The 18,025-nt window shown below is 50.8% G+C and overlaps 1 protein-coding gene across 2 annotated transcripts in view; it reads left to right on the top strand.

The window, feature by feature from the left end:
* The first annotated feature begins 951 nt into the window (after nucleotides 1–951).
* Nucleotides 952–18,025, top strand: part of commd10 (COMM domain containing 10) — a 29,948-nt gene continuing 12,874 nt past the window's right edge. For both annotated transcript variants that reach the window (XM_067231191.1, XM_067231190.1), the window contains exons 1-5: nucleotides 952–1,111; nucleotides 1,345–1,435; nucleotides 1,558–1,668; nucleotides 1,767–1,922; nucleotides 2,062–2,172. In XM_067231191.1, the coding sequence (XP_067087292.1) occupies nucleotides 1,083–1,111; nucleotides 1,345–1,435; nucleotides 1,558–1,668; nucleotides 1,767–1,922; nucleotides 2,062–2,172 (498 nt within the window). In that variant the 5' untranslated portion in view covers nucleotides 952–1,082. The remainder of the gene's footprint in view (nucleotides 1,112–1,344; nucleotides 1,436–1,557; nucleotides 1,669–1,766; nucleotides 1,923–2,061; nucleotides 2,173–18,025) is intronic.

Here is an 18,025-nt window from a genome sequence, read left to right as displayed (position 1 = left end):
TTGAGCAGGCGATTCTCCATAGACTCGGTGTAATATGTTTAGTATTAAGCATTATACATTTTATATAATTGAGGTATTGATTGTTGTAGCAGCATTGGATTAGCAGTATATATATCATTCCTTCACAGTATCCCCTCTGTAACTTTTGCTAGCAAAGAGCAGACATCTCCATATTATCTCAGCTTGTTCATTGTGACCAAAAGAACACAGAATATAACACACATGGCAGCACAGACCCGTTGCATGTTAGGGGAGGGAGGGGGTATCCCCTCTGTAACTTATATGGTAGACAGCAAAAATTACAGAGGGGATACACATTATATCAGGCCGTTTTTCTTCCACCGTTCCACGTCGCTATTTGTTCCATATAAGAGGTGAATTCGAAGTGCAGCAGTTAAACTCAGCTTCTCTGAGTGCACGCGCGCTCCTGCGGCCAGGGGATGCAAATCCTGGTGGAGATAAGTGTCTTGGCACGACACTGGTGCTTGTGGCTTTTGTATGTTTTTTGTCAGCTGTAGCTAGCCATGCAGGGTCTCGGTTCAGGAAATTACGTCTGATGACTTTAGAGCGGGCGTGTGGCTTTAACGCTTGAAGTCTAAAATCACGTGACAACAGGTGTGTTCGACTTCATGCAGCTGGCTGCCTTGAATCTGAGAATGCCATTGGCTGCTTCAAGTAAGCCGGGCTTCAGGCGGCTGCAGGCGATGCCGGCGCTGCATGAAGTCGAACCCACCTACTGAACCCGTGAGGTAAACATAATCATCGAATGCAACTAGTGAGCACCAATTTCGTGCATCACTACACAATTATTAATCCATTATCCCACACTCATATAAGGTTCTAATTACCATAGTCATTTTTGAAATTGACCATACTGACACTTCATACAATACTTTACGGTGACGGACAGTATTCCTCACCAAATTCCTGCGCAACCGTGATGTTCAGAAATACATCCAGACAAACCCCATGACAACAGGGAAGCGGCTGTGCTGGCTGGATGGAAGTATCGTTCAATCAACCAGCTAAAGCTTAAAAACTTTAGATCGCTTGTAGAGTTAATCAGTGCACGAAGGAAAACTATGGCTGCTTTCTTGAAAGAGACTCAAAGGTGAGGTCACAGATCTTTCACAGTCTTTGTGCGGGCCGCTCTTTTGTACACTGTTGCTAGCTAGTTGCTCATCTGAAGTTTCAACCATAATGGTGTTTTTCTTTAATTAATAGACAGTGGTTCATACGCTAGTATTATAATGCATTCAGTTCTATTTGAAAATATTCATGCTAGCTAGTGTGCTTACAGTAGCTGGTACAGTAATACCGTTTACCGTTATTCTGTCCACTTAGCATCAAAGAGGCAGTATCTCTCATCAATGGAATCGATCAGAACAAGTTTTCCAGATTGCTGTCGCGGATTCTACAGAAGCTTCATCTGAAGGTAGGTTGTGGTCTTGATATTAACGAGACTTTGCACCTACCGAAACGATCTACAAATAGATACAATTATCGGCCGCCGCAACAGTTAGACGGAGCAAAGAAGAGCTTGTGACTTACTTGCAGGGGGAACGCACCTTCAGCGAGGAGGAGGAAGATAAATTACAGGCTGCTCTCTCGTTGGATAAGCAGGCTCTGGGGTTGGTGCTGGAGACGTCAGCCTTCATTCTAGAACAAGTAAGGAGCGGTCTTCACCTGTCAATACCACAAGGGGGAATACTCCCGCTACCTCACGATTTGATTAACCCCATCTTATCCTCCTGTCCTCTTTCCAGGCTGTGTACAACAATGTGAAGCCTGCGGCTCTGAAGCTGCAGTTGGAGGCTGTGAATCTGTCCCCAGAGAGGGCTGAGGCGGTCAGCCAGGCGTGGGCCTCGGCTGGGCCCGACCTGGCGGAAAGGCTTCGCCTGGGGATATTCACTCCCAAGAAGGTAGGGCTCACGTTAGCGCTTTCGCTAAACGGACGGCAGAGTCTCTAGAGATTTCCCGAGATCGATTCAAATAGAAACTTGACGAGACCAGCAATGGCAGAGAATGTTTGTGTGACGTGTGTGTGTGTGTGTGTGATAGCTGGAGCAGGTCGGCTGGCAGCTGAACCTGCAGATGGCCCAGTCCAGGCAAGCCAAGCTGAAGGCTCCACATGCAGTCCTGGAGCTGGGCCTAAGCACTGAGGCCTCTGAGGTAGGAGACACACACACACACACGCACACACACAAGGTGCACACACACACACACACGATGCACAAACACACACAAGGTGCACACACAAGGGCATACACACACACGCACAACACACACGATGCACACACACACATGATGCACAAACACACACAAGGTGCACTGTGCACACACAAGCGCTCTCTCTCTCTCGCTCGCTCTCGCTCGCTCTCGCTCGCTCTCGCTCTCGCTCTCGCTCTCGCTCTCTCTCGCTCTCTCTCGCTCTCTCTCGCTCTCTCTCGCTCTCGCTCTCGCTCTCTCTCGCTCTCGCTCTCTCTCCTTGGTTAACAGTCACGTGTGTTTGCCCAGGCCCAGCCTCCTTCTCTGGGGAGGCGTCTAGCCTTGCGAGTGTGGCTCCCTCCAGAGACCCATACAGATCTTAGATCTGAGCCCAGGCAGCACTAACCAGAGAGTGGGGAGCTTGTTAACTGCGGCCCCTGGGGCCTCCTTGGCCTGGTCCTCTCTTCTGGGGTCTGCTGAACAGGGGCACTGGACTGTGACCAACAGCCTGCTTTAAGGCGGAGTCATCCAGACAGCTGGATGAAGGGTTCCAGCGCAATAAATCCTTTAGTTTCCTTGTGTTTCAATGTTTTTAATTGTGTTTATCTGTACATTTAGATTTAGCTAAGCTGCCCTAACTGGCTAAACTAGATGTCTTAACCTTGTGTATCTTCGGGTCATTCTGACCCATCAGTCATTGTGACCCACCGTCGTATTGCGACAACTTTACCGCATACAAAAACAAAGTGAAGCATTTTCTTTCAACCGTTGAGCTGTCTCAGACCCCCCACATTGCGAAGGTTAAAAGACAATTATTTGTATTTGTTTTTGTATTGGGTAAAATTGGGTAAACACAACGATAGTTCGTTATGAACCTTTGGGTCATGTGACCCGAAGGCAGCACGAGGGTTAATAACCCTCCTGGTAAGTAGGTAAAAAAAAAGAAGTTCTTTATTGATTTGCCAGGGTGTCTGTCCAACATGGTAATCCTGACCCATGGATACACAGGAGGAGTGGTTTCCCTGTGCAGGGAGCTGCAGCGGGTGCAGGAGAGGGCACCAGATTGGGGGCGCTTGTTAAGGGTTCCCTACCCGGAGCGTACACCCACAGACGCGGTGTGGAGTCGGCGACACATTTAGGCGTCGTAACTAAGTCTATACGTTTTAGTATTCATGTGTGCTTTTCTCTTATCTCGCTGCTTGCCACAGTGGGAGGGTTGCCTCTGTTTCTTCAATATTTCCTCCATAGTAAGTAAAACATGAATTAATTTATTTAAATCCACTTACATGGGCCCCTGGTGGGGGTAGATAGTGGAGGGCCTGAGGGGAGCCAAGCTGAAGGACTCAAACACGTCTCACGGTTTCGAACGGGTGGGGGTGCAGTTCCCCTTACGTGCAGCAGGGGGCCCTGTTGCCCCACTGCAAATACAGGCCTTCTCCAGTCTCATAGATGTCTTCAGGCTGCAAGAAATATCGAGTTCAACGTTGCATAGAAAGAGTTTGAATCTAAACACATATTGTTTCGTTACGTTGGCAGTTTCTTCTTTTCCTTTCATAATTGTGTTTTCTGTTGCTTTTTCCCTGCGTTGGTTTTATTTTGTTACATTGTTTCCTTGTGCCAGATTAACTGTACAGCATCCCATTTGTGTCTCAGGCAGCAAAACATTGAATAGTAAGTCCAAAGTATAAAACTAGAAAAGTTGGGACATAACGCAACAAGATACTTTGCTTGCGATTGAGTCACCTTCTTGACTGAAACACCAGCCTTCAAGCGGGTTCTTTAAGAGATTTCAACTCACGACAGAAGACTTGATGTGGGGAAGTAGAGAAGATGGAGGGAGGAGAGGAAACCGGAGGAGGAGAGGAGACCAAGGACAGCTGTACATTATTGATTGTGGAACCCAACGCTGGTCGTAGATAGCTCTCCCGTTAGATAACAGTCCTGCAACATCAGCAGAGGAGAGCAGAGCAGCCAAAACTGTCTTCCCATTTGATCACATTTGAATCATTCAGCAGAGTTGACTCACAATCGTCCACGTGAGAAGAAGTTCAGCAGAAGAAGATCAAGGATCAGGACTTTGTCGCCCTCACAGTGTTTGGGTGCTGCTTCGCGTGTGTTCACCAGCTTTGTCACCTCTCCTCACTGCTGCCGTGGACAACATGGCCCTCGTCTCCCAGACGACCGTCTTGACGACCTGCTCCAAGGGCTTTCATCCTGGCAAGGCAACAGCAGGGATGAAAAACAAAATGGCCACCAACGAGAAGACTCATTTCGCCCTGCGACTCATTGACAGAGAGGTGCAGACCAGAGGGGTCAGTGACAGAGAGGTGCAGACCAGAGGCTGAACAGATCCATGCATCAAATCATGCATGTTCCTGTGCCCTCGCCAGGTCACTGTATGTAAGTCGCTCTGGATAAGAGCGTCTGCTAAATGACTAAATGTCTTCAGGACCCTTCAGGAGAAGGTTGTGTTTCCGAACTACAACCCCACACGAACCACCTCTGACGTAACCAGGATGGTTCTGGTTCCTCTCCGGAGCTTGCATGGCATGGTCCCTTGAGACCCCGCTACAGAACCGCGTGTCTTTGGTTCTGTCACGCAGAACGTGGTTGCACGGAATGTGGTAGAGAGGAGTGCATACCCCCTGGTGTGGAGGTTCCTGTGCGACACACGGCAACGTGAGTTCAGTTACAGGATGAACTAGGCCATGACAACATTCATTTAACAGACGCTGTCATCCAAGGCGACATACGCAAAGTGGGATTTGAACCTGCAATCTCTTGATCTGCAGTGAAAAGCTCTAACCACCAAGCTGCATTCATCTTATCAGAAAAATGTCTCATTCAGTTCTAAACTGGACTCAGTTACAATAAGTTGTAAATAAGGCAAACAGAATAGACCAATCAGACTCACTCTCAGATACAAAGAAATATATCGACATTTCCCATTGTGACATGTGTCAATGGTGACATGGTGACAAGATGATTGTGTGTCACCAAAAAGTAGGTCAGAATGTCCAGTACATACAGAAGATGTCTGCTTTCATAGTCCAGACACCTCTCTCTCTCTCTCTCTCTCTCGTGTGGGGGAGCAGAGTGCCATGTACACAGTAGATAGGTGGGGGGATGGTGCTAACTATGTAAGCAACGGCTTCTTGGTTTTCGTCATTACTGTGTGGTGTCACTGACATGCAAGTAATCTATTGATTTTCTGTGGCTGTTTTTACCGGCCAATAAAAGTTTTTTAGAATTTGTCCTTCTCTCTCTGTTGCTCTCTCACACACAGACAGACATCCAGATGGTACGTTTATGAGTCGAAGAATAAAATACTTCAGCAGTCTGGAGAGATCTCTCTCCCTCTCTCCCTCTCTCTCTCTCTCTCTCTCTCCCTTTCTCTCTCCCTCCCTCCCTTTCTCTCTCCCTCCCTTTCTCTCTCTCTCTCTCTCCCTCCCTTTTTCTCTCTCTCTCTCCCTCTCTCTCTCTCTCTCTCTGTCTCTCTCTCCCCCTCTCTCTCACACCCCCATCTCTCTCTCCCCCTCTCTCTCACACCCCCATCTCTCTCTCCCCAACTCTCTCTCCCCCTCTCTGTCTTCCAGTCTTGCGTGTCTCAGAGCATTAGAGAGAGTTCCTCTGCTCGCGGTTGCCGATCGCCCGGCCCAGGGGACCCTCTATCCATAATACATACTGTTGGTAAAAACGGCTGATTTCTGCGTTTCCTGTGGACATGCAATACACAATGTTGTTTCTCCTCTCTGGTTTTGGGGTGAGAGGTTGAGTTTAGGGTGATTAGCACGTTATCTATCCGCATCCTGGCTGATCATGGTTGAGGATATAACAAGCTTGGATTTGAGGTGGTGTAACCACAGGTGTGGGTAGAGATTGCCTCAAGATCTGAAGTCATTATTTTGATTCGATGTACCTGAAATTGCTTTTAATGAGTGCCGCACACTAGCGGAGTAGTCCTCGAACACCCGTCGACACGAGGAACTAGCCCAAGGTTAGCCCAAGTATTACAAGTTACCGAGGCATGTGTTTAATCTCAGGTTTGACCAAACACCTGGTGTTATTGTCTGGCTAATTAGTTCTCAGTAGAGCCATCTCCCACACCTCCTAACACACACACACACACAACCAAGTACGTGTGTTCCAAAACCTATACCCAACGCACACTGCCTCACCTCTCCCTGCATCCTCCTCAGATAAAGCCTCTAAAAATAGAAGGAAGAATAATTGTATTTCTCCCCCCCCTCTCTTTCATTGTGTCTTATTCATGAGTGTACCAGTTGGTTGCGGTTTCTCATGTGTCCCTAGTCTGTCGGTGAGCTAAGCTAGCTAACTAATTATATTTCGTCAAAATCTCACTTGTTTTGGTATCAAAGCGGCAGACATGAAAGAGTTTCCTGATTCTCATTTATTTTCGTTCTGGGTTCGGTCACCGAGGAGCTGGAGTCTTTGTAAGAAGAAGTTCCAGAGCAGAGCAGAGCAGAGGAGAGCAGGGGAGGGGAGAGGACAGGACAGGAGAGGAGAAGAGGGGAGGGGAGAGGAGAGCAGGGGAGGGGAGAGGAGGGCAGAGGAGAGGAGGGCAGGGGAGAGGAGAGCAGGGGAGGGGAGAGGAGGGGAGAGGAGAGCAGGGGAGGGGAGAGGACAGGAGAGGAGAGGAGGGGAGGGAGGAGAGGAGGGGAGAGGAGGGCAGGGGAGGGCAGGGGAGGGGAGAGGACAGGAGAGGAGAGGAGGGGAGAGAGCAGGGAGGGGAGAGCAGAGGTGACCTCATTCATTATCACCCAGAGCTGCAGCACGCAATTAAACATCACATTAGGGGGAGGCACCGCGATCCAAACATCCGCGTGGACCCTCGCACTCTTCCCCGTCTCTCCCTCCGTCTTTCTCCCCTCTTTCTATCACTCTCCTTTTCTTTTTCTCTCCCCCCTCTCCCTCTCTCTCTCAATCTCTTGTCTCTCTCTTCTCCTTTCCTCTCTCCCCCTCTCTTTCTGTGACAGAGGCCAATTCCACACACAGAAAAACTGTAAACTTGTAAATCTTAAAAGCCACAGCAGACACAGCCTTTTCCTTCCTCCTCTGAGCAGTGGCCCTGATAGGGCGACCCCCTGCTCACAATCAAACAGACCCCATTACTCAATCAATCCCGTTGGGGAGCTGGGGGGCCGTCCGCCACCCACGGTCGGGCCCCCCTCTGCCCCGGCCCCCTGCAGGGGGATAATGGAGCCCAGCCTGGGCCGCCGGCCGGCCGGCCAGCCTGCTTACTCCCAGGGGTCTTTGTGGAGCCATCTTAGGGGGGCTCCTTTTCTCCTTGGTAACTTGTGTTCTCTCTGCTCAGGGGGGTTCGGTCTTGATCCTCCCTTTGTCTGCTCTCCTCCTCTCCTCTCCTCCTCTTGTGTCCTCTCCTCCTCTGTCCTCCTCTCCTCCTCTTGTGTCCTCTCCTCCTCCTGGTGAAGAGCCCAGTGTCTCAGGGTCCTGGCCAGTCCAGTCATCCGATGATGTCATGTCTTTATTTGCTCCAGGGGAACCATTGACCCCACCCCCTCATCTCTCCCTCCTCCTCCTTCCCCCCTCGGGATTCTTGTGCCTCTTAGGGAGTGGAGGTATTTGGGGTGTCGACAGCCCCCCCGTTGCATGTTTCGCGTCCCAATATGCTCTGGCAGGGTGGGCCAATCTAACCATGAGTCCCAGTGATTACAGAGCCCTCAAGTCGCTTTTAGATCTCTGCTCTCCTCTGGCTTTGAGCACCATCTCTGGTTCTCCTCAATCTCTGTAACTGCCCTGATGATGATGTGATGATGATGTGGGAGCATGCCCAGGATTTTGTTGTGTTTTAGTTTCTCTCTTGTATGTGTGTTTTTATAGGAGATGTTGTTTTAACTGGTGTGGTTAACTGAAAGGAATTGTCCTCTCTCTCGCTCTTGCTCTCTCGCTCTCTTTATCTGGCCCTTTCCTCTTTCAATTAATCTCTCTCTCTCTCCGTGCTTTCTTCTCTTTCTAAACAAGCCTCGCTGATTGCAGAGTAAGGTGCAAAATCAGAACCATTCAAGCAAGCGAAGGCTGTATCAGACGAAAGGCGCTGTGTTGTTTGAGCACCAGATAACTGGATATCTTAGTCACTGGCTCATTTGTAACTGTTTATTTGAGCTTGTGCTGCTTTAGTTTCTGATCAATAGTTTTTAGTATCTGTTAAGTGTTTCTAGGATTGAAACGGCCCCTGGGTTCATTGAGCTCCATTGATGAGGACTCTACTGTACTCTATTGTGCTTTGCTCTGCCCTGCTTCTCAGTTTTTGGCTTCTCCGTTCTCCTCTCCTCCTGTGTCCAGTATGGTGTTTGTCGCCCCCAGTGCCGTCTTGCCATGATGTTAGTATTGTTTTTGGTCTTCTTCAGTTTTATATTTTACTGTAAAACACATTATAAAGCTTAATGGGGGTTACAAGCCAACTTGTAACCTTAAACCGCCCTTTTCCCAAAGCAGTTATTATATTGTGATTTTTTGTGCCGGCTTTGCTCTTGTCAACAGTCGCATAATGATAGGATAAGGCAAGTTGATCCGAGCGCTTCTCAACGCGGAGTCACCGTTTTACAGGATGGATATCTTTGATGTTGATGTTTACGTTTTGTGAAGGCGTCGTCGTTGAAAGTGGAGGCGTTAAGGTATTGTACGTGTTGATGTTTCCGCCATTCTCAGTCACCGCAAAGAAACATGCCACAGGTGCCTTCGTAGCACCATGGATACGCAGCGAAACACCAACAGAATGCCTGTTTTCCTGGCTGGCCGCCAAAAATTCTGCCTCTCATTTGTACGAAGCCCATTCTTTAGTCCCCGAACAAACAACTAATTGTGGTTTGACACCGAAGACCGCCCGTTGAGAGCTCCCTACTTTGCTGTGTTTGAGCTGTCATATGGCAGGCTGGTTGAGGGAATGCTGTGGTGAGGGAAGAGGAGAGAGAGAGAGAGAGAGAGAGAGAGAGAGAGAGAAGGAGAGAGAGGGTGAGAGAGAGAGAGAGAGAGAGAGAGAGAGAGAAGGAGAGAGAGGGTGAGAGAGAGAGAGAGAGAGAGAGAGAGAGAGAGAGAGAGAGAGAGAGAGAGAGAGAGGTGGGTAGCTGGAGATATCTGACCTGCTCCGTTTCCCACAGGTCCTACTGTATGAGAGACAAGGTCTCCTCCCCCCCCTCCTCCTCCTCCTCCACCCTCACAGCCACAGAGTCTGCATACCACGGGGCTCGAGCTGATTGCCTAGGCAATCACCAGGGCTGCCCTACACAAGAGGCCCAGCCTCTACAGTTATGAATAGCAACCGTCTCACACACACACAAACACACACACACACACCCCTCCCAGCTTGCCATGATAACGCTACTAATGTATACAGTTTCAAAATGCAGGCAGGTCGAGCCCAGTGTGTTTCCAGGACACTGGCATGCAGGGTGTGTGGCTTGTGTGTGTAGCGTGTGTTTGTGTGTGTGTGTGTGCGTGCGTGGGCGCCACATTGTCGCCAGCTTCAGAAGCTCTTGAGCGTGGGCATCCTGTACTGGCATTGCCCTCTCCCCCTCACATACTGCACCCCCAGCCTCTCCTCTCCCCCTCACATACTGCACCCCCAGCCTCTCCTCTCCCCCTCACATGCTGCACCCCCAGCCTCTCCTCTCCCCCTCACATACTGCACCCCCAGCCTCTCCTCTCCCCCTCACATACTGCACCCCCAGCCTCTCCTCTCCCCCTCACATACTGCACCCCCAGCCTCTCCTCTCCCCCTCACATACTGCACCCCCAGCCTCTCCTCTCCCTCTCACATGCTGCACCCCCAGCCCAGCCTCTCCTTTCAGGCAAAGCCCCTGTAATCTCTCTGTTACGTCTCGCACAACAACCAGGGCTTGCTGTTTGTCTTGGCGAGGCTGCGATGGGAAAAAGGCACCATTTTGCGAGCTCTCCAATGTTGAACCTCTTGATCAGAGCCTTTGGGGACGCGTAGCTTCCCTCGCGTGGAGATGAGCTCAGTCGGCTTGCACAAAGCCGCCTCACTAAAGCAGACGTGGAAAACACAGTCCTGATTTACTCTTGCTTTCAATCTGATGGTTGTTGGACTCATCGTTTGGCGTGCTTTTGATTAAAGTTTAAGAGTCTATCACTCAATCTTTAACAAACATGTTTTTTTATATGTATTTTTTTTGTTTCCCATGCAGACTAAATTAGTGTTGGTGCAGCCATAATCCTGGTTTTCTGGCAACCACTTCATTGCTGGTTTCGACAAAAGGAGAGGTTTATAAAACTTGGCGGGCGATTTCTTTGTTTTTACCGCTCATATGTTGTTTATCCCGTTTCCCTGGAAACGGGTGATGTGGTGTAAAGTAGAGACGCGCGGCTTTCGACTTGCGATTGCAACGTGTTGCAAAAGGACGGAAGACAACAAGCAGTCTGGACAGAGAGAGAGAATGGCCTGGAGGAGAGAATCACAGGCAGAAAGAAACGGAACTTGTTGATTTCTATTTTCGGGAGCTCTCAAAGATGACTCACTGTGACACGTGAATAAATGGAGGTACAATTGGATCCACACAGCGCATCCTCTCTCTCTCTTCCTTTTATTTCTCTCATATCTCCATCTCCCTATCTTTTTTCTTTATATTTCGCTCTCCTTATCTCCCTTTCTCTCCCCCCCCCTCTCCTTCACCATCACAATCACAGCCATCTGCCTCTTTGCCTCTGCACAAACACAAACCTAGACCCTCGCAGACAGCTGCACAACACGCTGCACGCCGGTAATTAATGCCACGTCAAAATCTGCCGATCGAGTGGGATATCATGACGAGGCTGAGCTGCCTCAGGCGTCTGCCCTGCCTCAGGCGTCTGCCCTGCCTCAGGCGTCTGCCCCGCCTCAGGCGTCTGCCCCGCCTCGCCTGCCTCGCCTACCCCGCCTCGCCTGCCCCGCCTCGCCTGCCCCACCTCGCCTGCCCCGCCTCGCCTGCCCCGCCTCGCCTGCCCCACCTCGCCTCGCCTGCCCCGCCTCGCCTGCCCTGCATGGCGGCTGTGAGGACGTAGTCATGACGACGCCGCTGAAAGACCCTCTGATTCTCAAGGGAGATGGGATGAAGGACAAGAGAGGTGAATAGCTGGGATTCAGAGTTAGAGGGGGGACTGTTTGTGTGTGTGTGTGTGTGTGCATGCCTGCATGTGTGTTAGATACAACTTGCAGGCAGTGAAGGCTCAGGATCCAGGTTGTATTATTCCATTATTCCATGTCTCAGCCTGTCTGATCTAGCCAGATCTTCCAGACCTGCGCTGGGAGCGGCTCTGTAAATAATGCATGCGCCCAGAATGCCCCGCGCACACGGCCCCCGCACACGGCCCGCGCACACGGCCTGTGCACACGGCCCGCAGGCAGGAAATGGCATCAACATGTCACTTTCAGGCTCTGCATCCCACATCAGGTTGCACCCTGGGAAAAGTCCTGAAGGTCTCCTCCAGGGTTCCACACGGCCGTGGCCGTCTCGCCTGGCCGCCCTCGGACCACTCGTCTGTTTCCTGTCGCAGGTGGCATCCCTCAGCTCTCTGCAGTCCTGTCCACACTGCCTCTGCTCTCATCATCCTGCTATAAATACTGCTGCACCATATCAGCAGCCGGGTCATCAGCGTTCGCTTGTGTGTGTAGCGTGTGTTTGTGTGGTGTCGGCTGTGTGTGTGTGTGTGTGTGTGTACAGGCCTGTGTGTGCCTACAGCACAGGAGCAGGAGCCCTCGTTGGGGAGGGGAGCAGAGGGGAAGAGAGGAGAGGGGAAGGGAGGAGAGGAGAGGGGAAGGGAGGAGAGGAGAGGGGAAGAGAGGAGAGGAGAAGGGAGGAGAGGAGAGGAGAGGGGAAGGGAGGGGAGGAGAGGAGAGGAGAAGGGAGGAGAGGAGAGGAGAGGGGAAGAGAGGAGAGGAGAAGGGAGGAGAGGAGAGGAGGAGAGGAGAGGGGAAGGGAGGAGAGGGGAAGGGAGGAGAGGGAATGAGACGGGAGGAGAGGAGAGGAGGAGGATATTTGCTCCGACAAACAAAGGGGGATGACATGATGATTCCAGGGATGAAGGCGGGGTGGATGAAGTGGCCCACGTGTTGTCCTCAGATTGAGTTCTCTGAACAGCGCGAGTGTGCAGAAGATCTCACCGCCTACCGATGCGCTGTTTCAGAGGATTGAGAGCTTAGCAGGATTCTCTTCTGAACAAAAACGGGGGGTTTGTTTCAAACAAAAAATCTTTTTGTTTGCATAAAGCTCTTCAGCTCCCCGAGCTGATGTTGAAATACCGTGAAAGCAACCTAGACAGGAACTAGCGGATGACACACCAAATGCAACCAGGAAGTGGAGAGTAGGCGGATCTGAAGTGTGTGTCATCGAACACTTCAAGTTAAGACTCCTGTTGAGCCACTGAAAAACTCCTGTTTCATGCCGTGCTTCCATCGTCGCTGAGAACTACTGCACATTGTTTCTGAGGTCACATAAACCTTAGCTACTCTGACACTGTGACAGCGAGAGATGGAGGGGAGAGAGAGGGAGAATAGAGAGAGAGAAGACAGAGGGAGAAGAGAGAGAGGGGGAAAAGAGAAAAGAGAAAAGAGAGAAGGGGGGATTAAAAGGAGATGCATTGTAATACAATTCTCTTTGCTGTCTCCTTGTGTTGTGACGCTCAACCCCGTACGGCAGTTTCTTAAAACAAAGTTCCCGTCTGAACTGCAAAATTAAGGAGGTTAAACTGCCATCTTTAAAACATTCTTTGAGGATTTTCACTTGAAGCCTTTGGGAGTTATTTAGGGTTGGTGAGGGCAGAGAGAGTGAGCCGCCCTTCCCCAAGGTCTGAGGTGGTGTCGTCTCTCCTGCACAGCAGTCAAACCGGGATGAAACAGACAGGAGAGACGCGGTCCTCGATCCACACAGAACCCCCGCTCTCTCTGTCATACACACTCTCTCTGCTGGTACCTAACCCCCTCTCCTTACACCCTCTCTCTGCTGGTACCTAACCCCCTCTCCTTACACCCTCTCTCTGCTGGTACCTAACCCCCTCTCCTTACACCCTCTCTCTGCTGGTACCTAACCCCCTCTCCTTACACCCTCTCTCTGCTGGTACCTAACCCCCTCTCCTTACACCCTCTCTCTGCTGGTACCTAACCCCCTCTCCTTACACCCTCTCTCTGCTGGTACCTAACCCCCTCTCCTTACACCCAAGATCTCTTAAAGAACTTTACACACTATAAAACATTTGTAATCGTAAACTTCTATATAAAGATTCACCTTTACAAACACGACTCTATATTCAGTGGTCTAGTCCTTTCTTAATTTCTATTCCCACAACTTTTTCGTGTATAATCACTATTAAATGGTCAAAGATACAGGATATTGGGGGGGGTCTTGGTAGAGTCAGGATAAAACCAGACAATGCTGGTTTCGACACAAGGACGCTGTTATGCCATTTTAAACAACGTCGACTTCCTCGTTCAAGCACAATCACACGACGGGCCCTGCGAGAAAACCGTCGTATAAACCAAGCTGGATTGACTGATGGTAATCAGAGATGTACCAGGAAACAGGAAACAATCCTCCAGTGAGTTTCTGGAAAACAGTCTTGGTAGACGACTTGGGAACAGACCACACCAGCGGCTGCATTGTCTCCCCACCTGGTGGGGGCTGTCCGACCCGCCGGGGGGGGTCAGCCTCCCAAAAGCCCCGAGGCACGACTCATTTAATCCACAATATGAGCCGTCACACCGGTCCACCTTTTAAACACGGCCTGAATGAAGATGGCTGACAATAAGCTAGTCTTAGCTGACTGGGTGTTCAGTGGTGTAGCTAGGAGATCGACCTTTTAGAGTTGTATGTTCAGAAGTAGAGACACGCACTTCTCATTCCCCCCTCTCTCTCTCTCTCACACACACACACACACACACACACTTCTGTGTCTGAGCTGTTTCACATTGTTTTGGTGGGCAGCTGTTCCCCACCGCCTAGCGCATCACAGTTCTCTTTGTGACCTCCTCTATAATTCAAGGCCATATCGGAGGAGGTTAGGGCTGTTTAAACAGCGAAATGTTCCTTTAATCATGAGGAGGATTGTTCCTATGAGGCCCACTGGAAATGTCACGAGAGACAAACCGACTTTCAAATATCAGCTTCTGTTTCAGGCGTGTGTGTGCCAGTGTGTGTGTGTGCCAGTGTGTGTGTGTGTGTGCCAGTGTGTGTGTGTGTGTGTGTGTGTGTGCCAGTGTGTGTGTGTGCGTGTGCCAGTGTGTGTGTGCGTGTGCCAGTGTGTGTGTGTGTGCGTGTGCCAGTGTGTGTGTGTGCGTGTGCCAGTGTGTGTGTGTGTGTTCAAGATGCTCTCATGTCTCGGCTGAGTAAACTAATATTGACCAGAGACGCACGTTCGTATCCAAAAGCACTTACTCTTGTTTAAGTCTATCGTTCTCACTTTCTCACTCTCTTCCACAAACACACACATGTACACACTCACACACACAAGTTTTTTAATCAGCCGGGACATTTCCATCCTCGCCCCTGCTCTACCTCACTCCAGACTCCTCAGCGGTAAACGGGCCAGCATAACTCTCCTGGAGCTAATTACCCACCGCTGCCCCTCCTACCCCCCCCCCCCTCCTACCCCCCCCCCTCTCCTACCCCCTCCTCCCCCCTCCCCCCCGCAACAACACCAAGGACCGCAATTACAAAGTCTAATTCCTGGATCACTTTTCAATTATTTATGAGCGAGTAATGCTGTTGTCACACTGACCTTCTTCCTGCCCACACTAATGATGCGTCCTCCTGAGCTAGCGACCACCAGATCCAGCCCCGCTAGCTCTCTGGGCTAGCCAGCACGTCTTCACGCTGCGCTACAACTCTGCATAATGTTTGCGTAATGTGTTGTTGATCCCAAGTGCAAGGGATTCTTGGCGATGTGGAGAGGGAGCCAGGTTTGAGCCAGAAGGTTGTTCCAGCTGCCTCACTGCAGAGAGGAGGTTGGTAGTCTAAGGTGGTGGAATTATGGATCCCAGGTCTGGTACAGTCAGGGTGAGGGTTCCCAGCCTAGGACATGGTATGATGGTAGTACCAGGTGTGATGGTGTGTGGGGGCAGTACCAGGTGTGTGGGGGCAGTACCAGGTGTGTGTGGGCAGCACCAGGTGTGTGTGGGCAGCACCAGGTGTGTGTGGGCAGCACCAGGTGTGTGGGGGCAGCACCAGGTGTGTGGGCGCAGCACCAGGTGTGTTGGGGCAGCACTAGGTGTGTGGGGGCAGCACCAGGTGTGTGGGGGGCAGCACCAGGTGTGTGTGGGCAGCACCAGGTGTGTGGGGGCAGCACCAGGTGTGTGGGGGCAGCACCAGGTGTGTGGGGGCAGCACCAGGTGTGTGGGGGCAGCACCAGGTGTGTGGGGGCAGTACCAGGTGTGTGGGGGCAGCACCAGGTGTGTGGGGGCAGCACCAGGTGTGTGGGGGCAGCACCAGGTGTGTGGGGGCAGCACCAGGTGTGTGGGGGCAGCACTAGGTGTGTGGGGGCAGCACCAGGTGTGTGGGGGCAGCACTAGGTGTGTGCGGGCAGCACTAGGTGTGTGCAGGCAGCACCAGGTGTGTGGGGGCAGCACTAGGTGTGTGGGGGCAGCACCAGGTGTGTGGGGGCAGCACCAGGTGTGTGGGGGCAGCACCAGGTGTGTGGGGGCAGCACCAGGTGTGTGGGGGCAGCACTAGGTGTGTGGGGGCAGCACCAGGTGTGTGGGGGCAGCACTAGGTGTGTGCAGGCAGCACCAGGTGTGTGGGGGCAGCACCAGGTGTGTGGGGGCAGCACTAGGTGTGTGGGGGCAGCACCAGGTGTGTGGGGGCAGCACTAGGTGTGTGCAGGCAGCACCAGGTGCTCCTGCAGGTTACAGCCCGTCAGGGTGGATCTCAGCCTGTCAGGGTGGATCTCATCCTGCTCTCCTGAGCTCTGGACAAGCTGTCAGAGCCACTCCCCCTCTGCTTAGCTGGCCTTTCTACTGCTGTCTGTCTGTCTCTCTCAGTCTGTCTGTCTGTCTATCTCAGTCTGTCTGTCTCTCTATATCTGTCTGTCTCTCTATATCTGTCTGTCTTGCTCTTTCTATCTGTCTGTCTGTCTTGCTCTTTCTATCTGTCTTGCTCTTTCTATCTGTCTGTCTCCCTCTCCCTCTCCCCCTCTCTCTCTACCCCTCTCTCTCTCCCTCTCTTTCTACCCCTCTCTCTCCCCCTCTCTCTCTACCCCTCTCTCTCTACCCCTCTCTCCCTCTCCCCCTCTCTTTCTCCCCCTCTCTCTCTACCCCTCTCCCCCTCTCTCTACCCCTCTCACTCTCTCTCTGGCTGTCTCTCCTTTTGTCTCTCTCATCTCGTTTGCTCTTTCCTCTTTACTGCACTCTCTCCCTCTGTCTTTGTGTTCCTCTCTCTCTCCCTCCCCCAATTTGTCTCTCTTGTTCTCCCTTTCCTGTGTGTGTGAGAGTGTGTGTGTGTGTGTGCGCGTCTGTGTGTGTGAGAGTGTGTGTGTGAAAGCCATCCCCCTCTCCTCTCTCTCACCAACCATATCTTCTATTTGCTTGTGGGTTTGCAAATTGAACCCCCTGCAGGATGCCTCCTCTCCCAACATGTAAAGAGATGGGGTTGGTCAGGTCATGCTAAGACAGGCCGACACGCACACGCGCGTGTGTGTGTGTGTGTGTGTATGTACGATAGAACTGGCATGCCTTGTAGCTGGAATTATGGTTTGTACGTGTGTTAGACAGGCCGACACGCACACGCGCGCGTGTGTGTGTACGATAGAACTGGCATGCCTTGTAGCTGGAATTATGGTTTGTGCGTGTGTGTGTGTGTGTTTCCACGGTGACTGTTTTGTTTGTCTCGCCCTCCCAACAGGGTTATGGATAAAAACAATAAGGGTATTATGATTGCTCAGTCTCCCATCCTCTCTCTCTCTCTCTCTCTCTCCTTCTCTCTCTCTCAGTCTCTCTATCTCTCCAGGACTGTGAACAATAGACAAAGGGCCTTTCTTACCTGTCTCTTCTTGTCCTGTCCTCTCAACCAACCTCTCGCCACAGATAGCTGCACTACGTCTTTGTTTTCAGGAATGTTTTCCTTTCCAGAGACCGCCTCTGAAGGAATTCTGTTTCCTGGTATGCCTCTACGACCATCAATCAATACAACTTTATTTATACAACGCATTTCTTCCTGGGCCTGTCATGTCCATTTTCTTCACAAGGCAGCCCGTGTTGTTCGAAACGCCATAACATCGTTATGTCGAAACCAGCAACACCTGTCGTTCCCTGGCGGTGAAAAAACTGGTTGGATGCTGTGGTAGATTACAGGATGATATTGCGAGATACCAGATAGACTAATAGATACTGTAAAGTTGGTTAACCTGAGAAGATCCTAGAGTTATGAAGGTTTTGAACTCCATGAACCTAATCTAGTAGATTATTAAATGTAAATGTTATTGAATACACGGCAAGCAATTTTACTGTCACTCAGTGACGATTCATGCAGTTCTTGCAATGCTCCCCATTCCCCAAACATCCTATGAAACACATACAATTCTGGCACTGTGATTGGAGTAAGTTTAACATATCATTTAAATAAGCTGTCTGTTTGCCTAGAGATAGACAGTCAGTTTTTCTGCAGTCTTAGACAGTTCTTTTGTACAAAGTGCCAATTAAGCAGAATTCCTGCAGAAACGACGAAAAAAAAAAAAAAACTGCCAAAATGAACTGCAGACTTTTGTTGGGGTTGATAAACCTGCAAAGGAACATGTGTGTTTGTATGCGTGTGTGTATGTGCACAAGTGTGTGTGTGTGTGTGTCGTTGTGCTACTA

Source organism: Osmerus mordax, chromosome 28 (assembly GCF_038355195.1).
Source record: "Osmerus mordax isolate fOsmMor3 chromosome 28, fOsmMor3.pri, whole genome shotgun sequence".
Taxonomy (NCBI): domain Eukaryota; kingdom Metazoa; phylum Chordata; class Actinopteri; order Osmeriformes; family Osmeridae; genus Osmerus; species Osmerus mordax.
The sequence above is the reverse complement of the archived record's forward strand: the minus strand, read 5'-3'. Positions and strand labels throughout refer to the sequence as shown.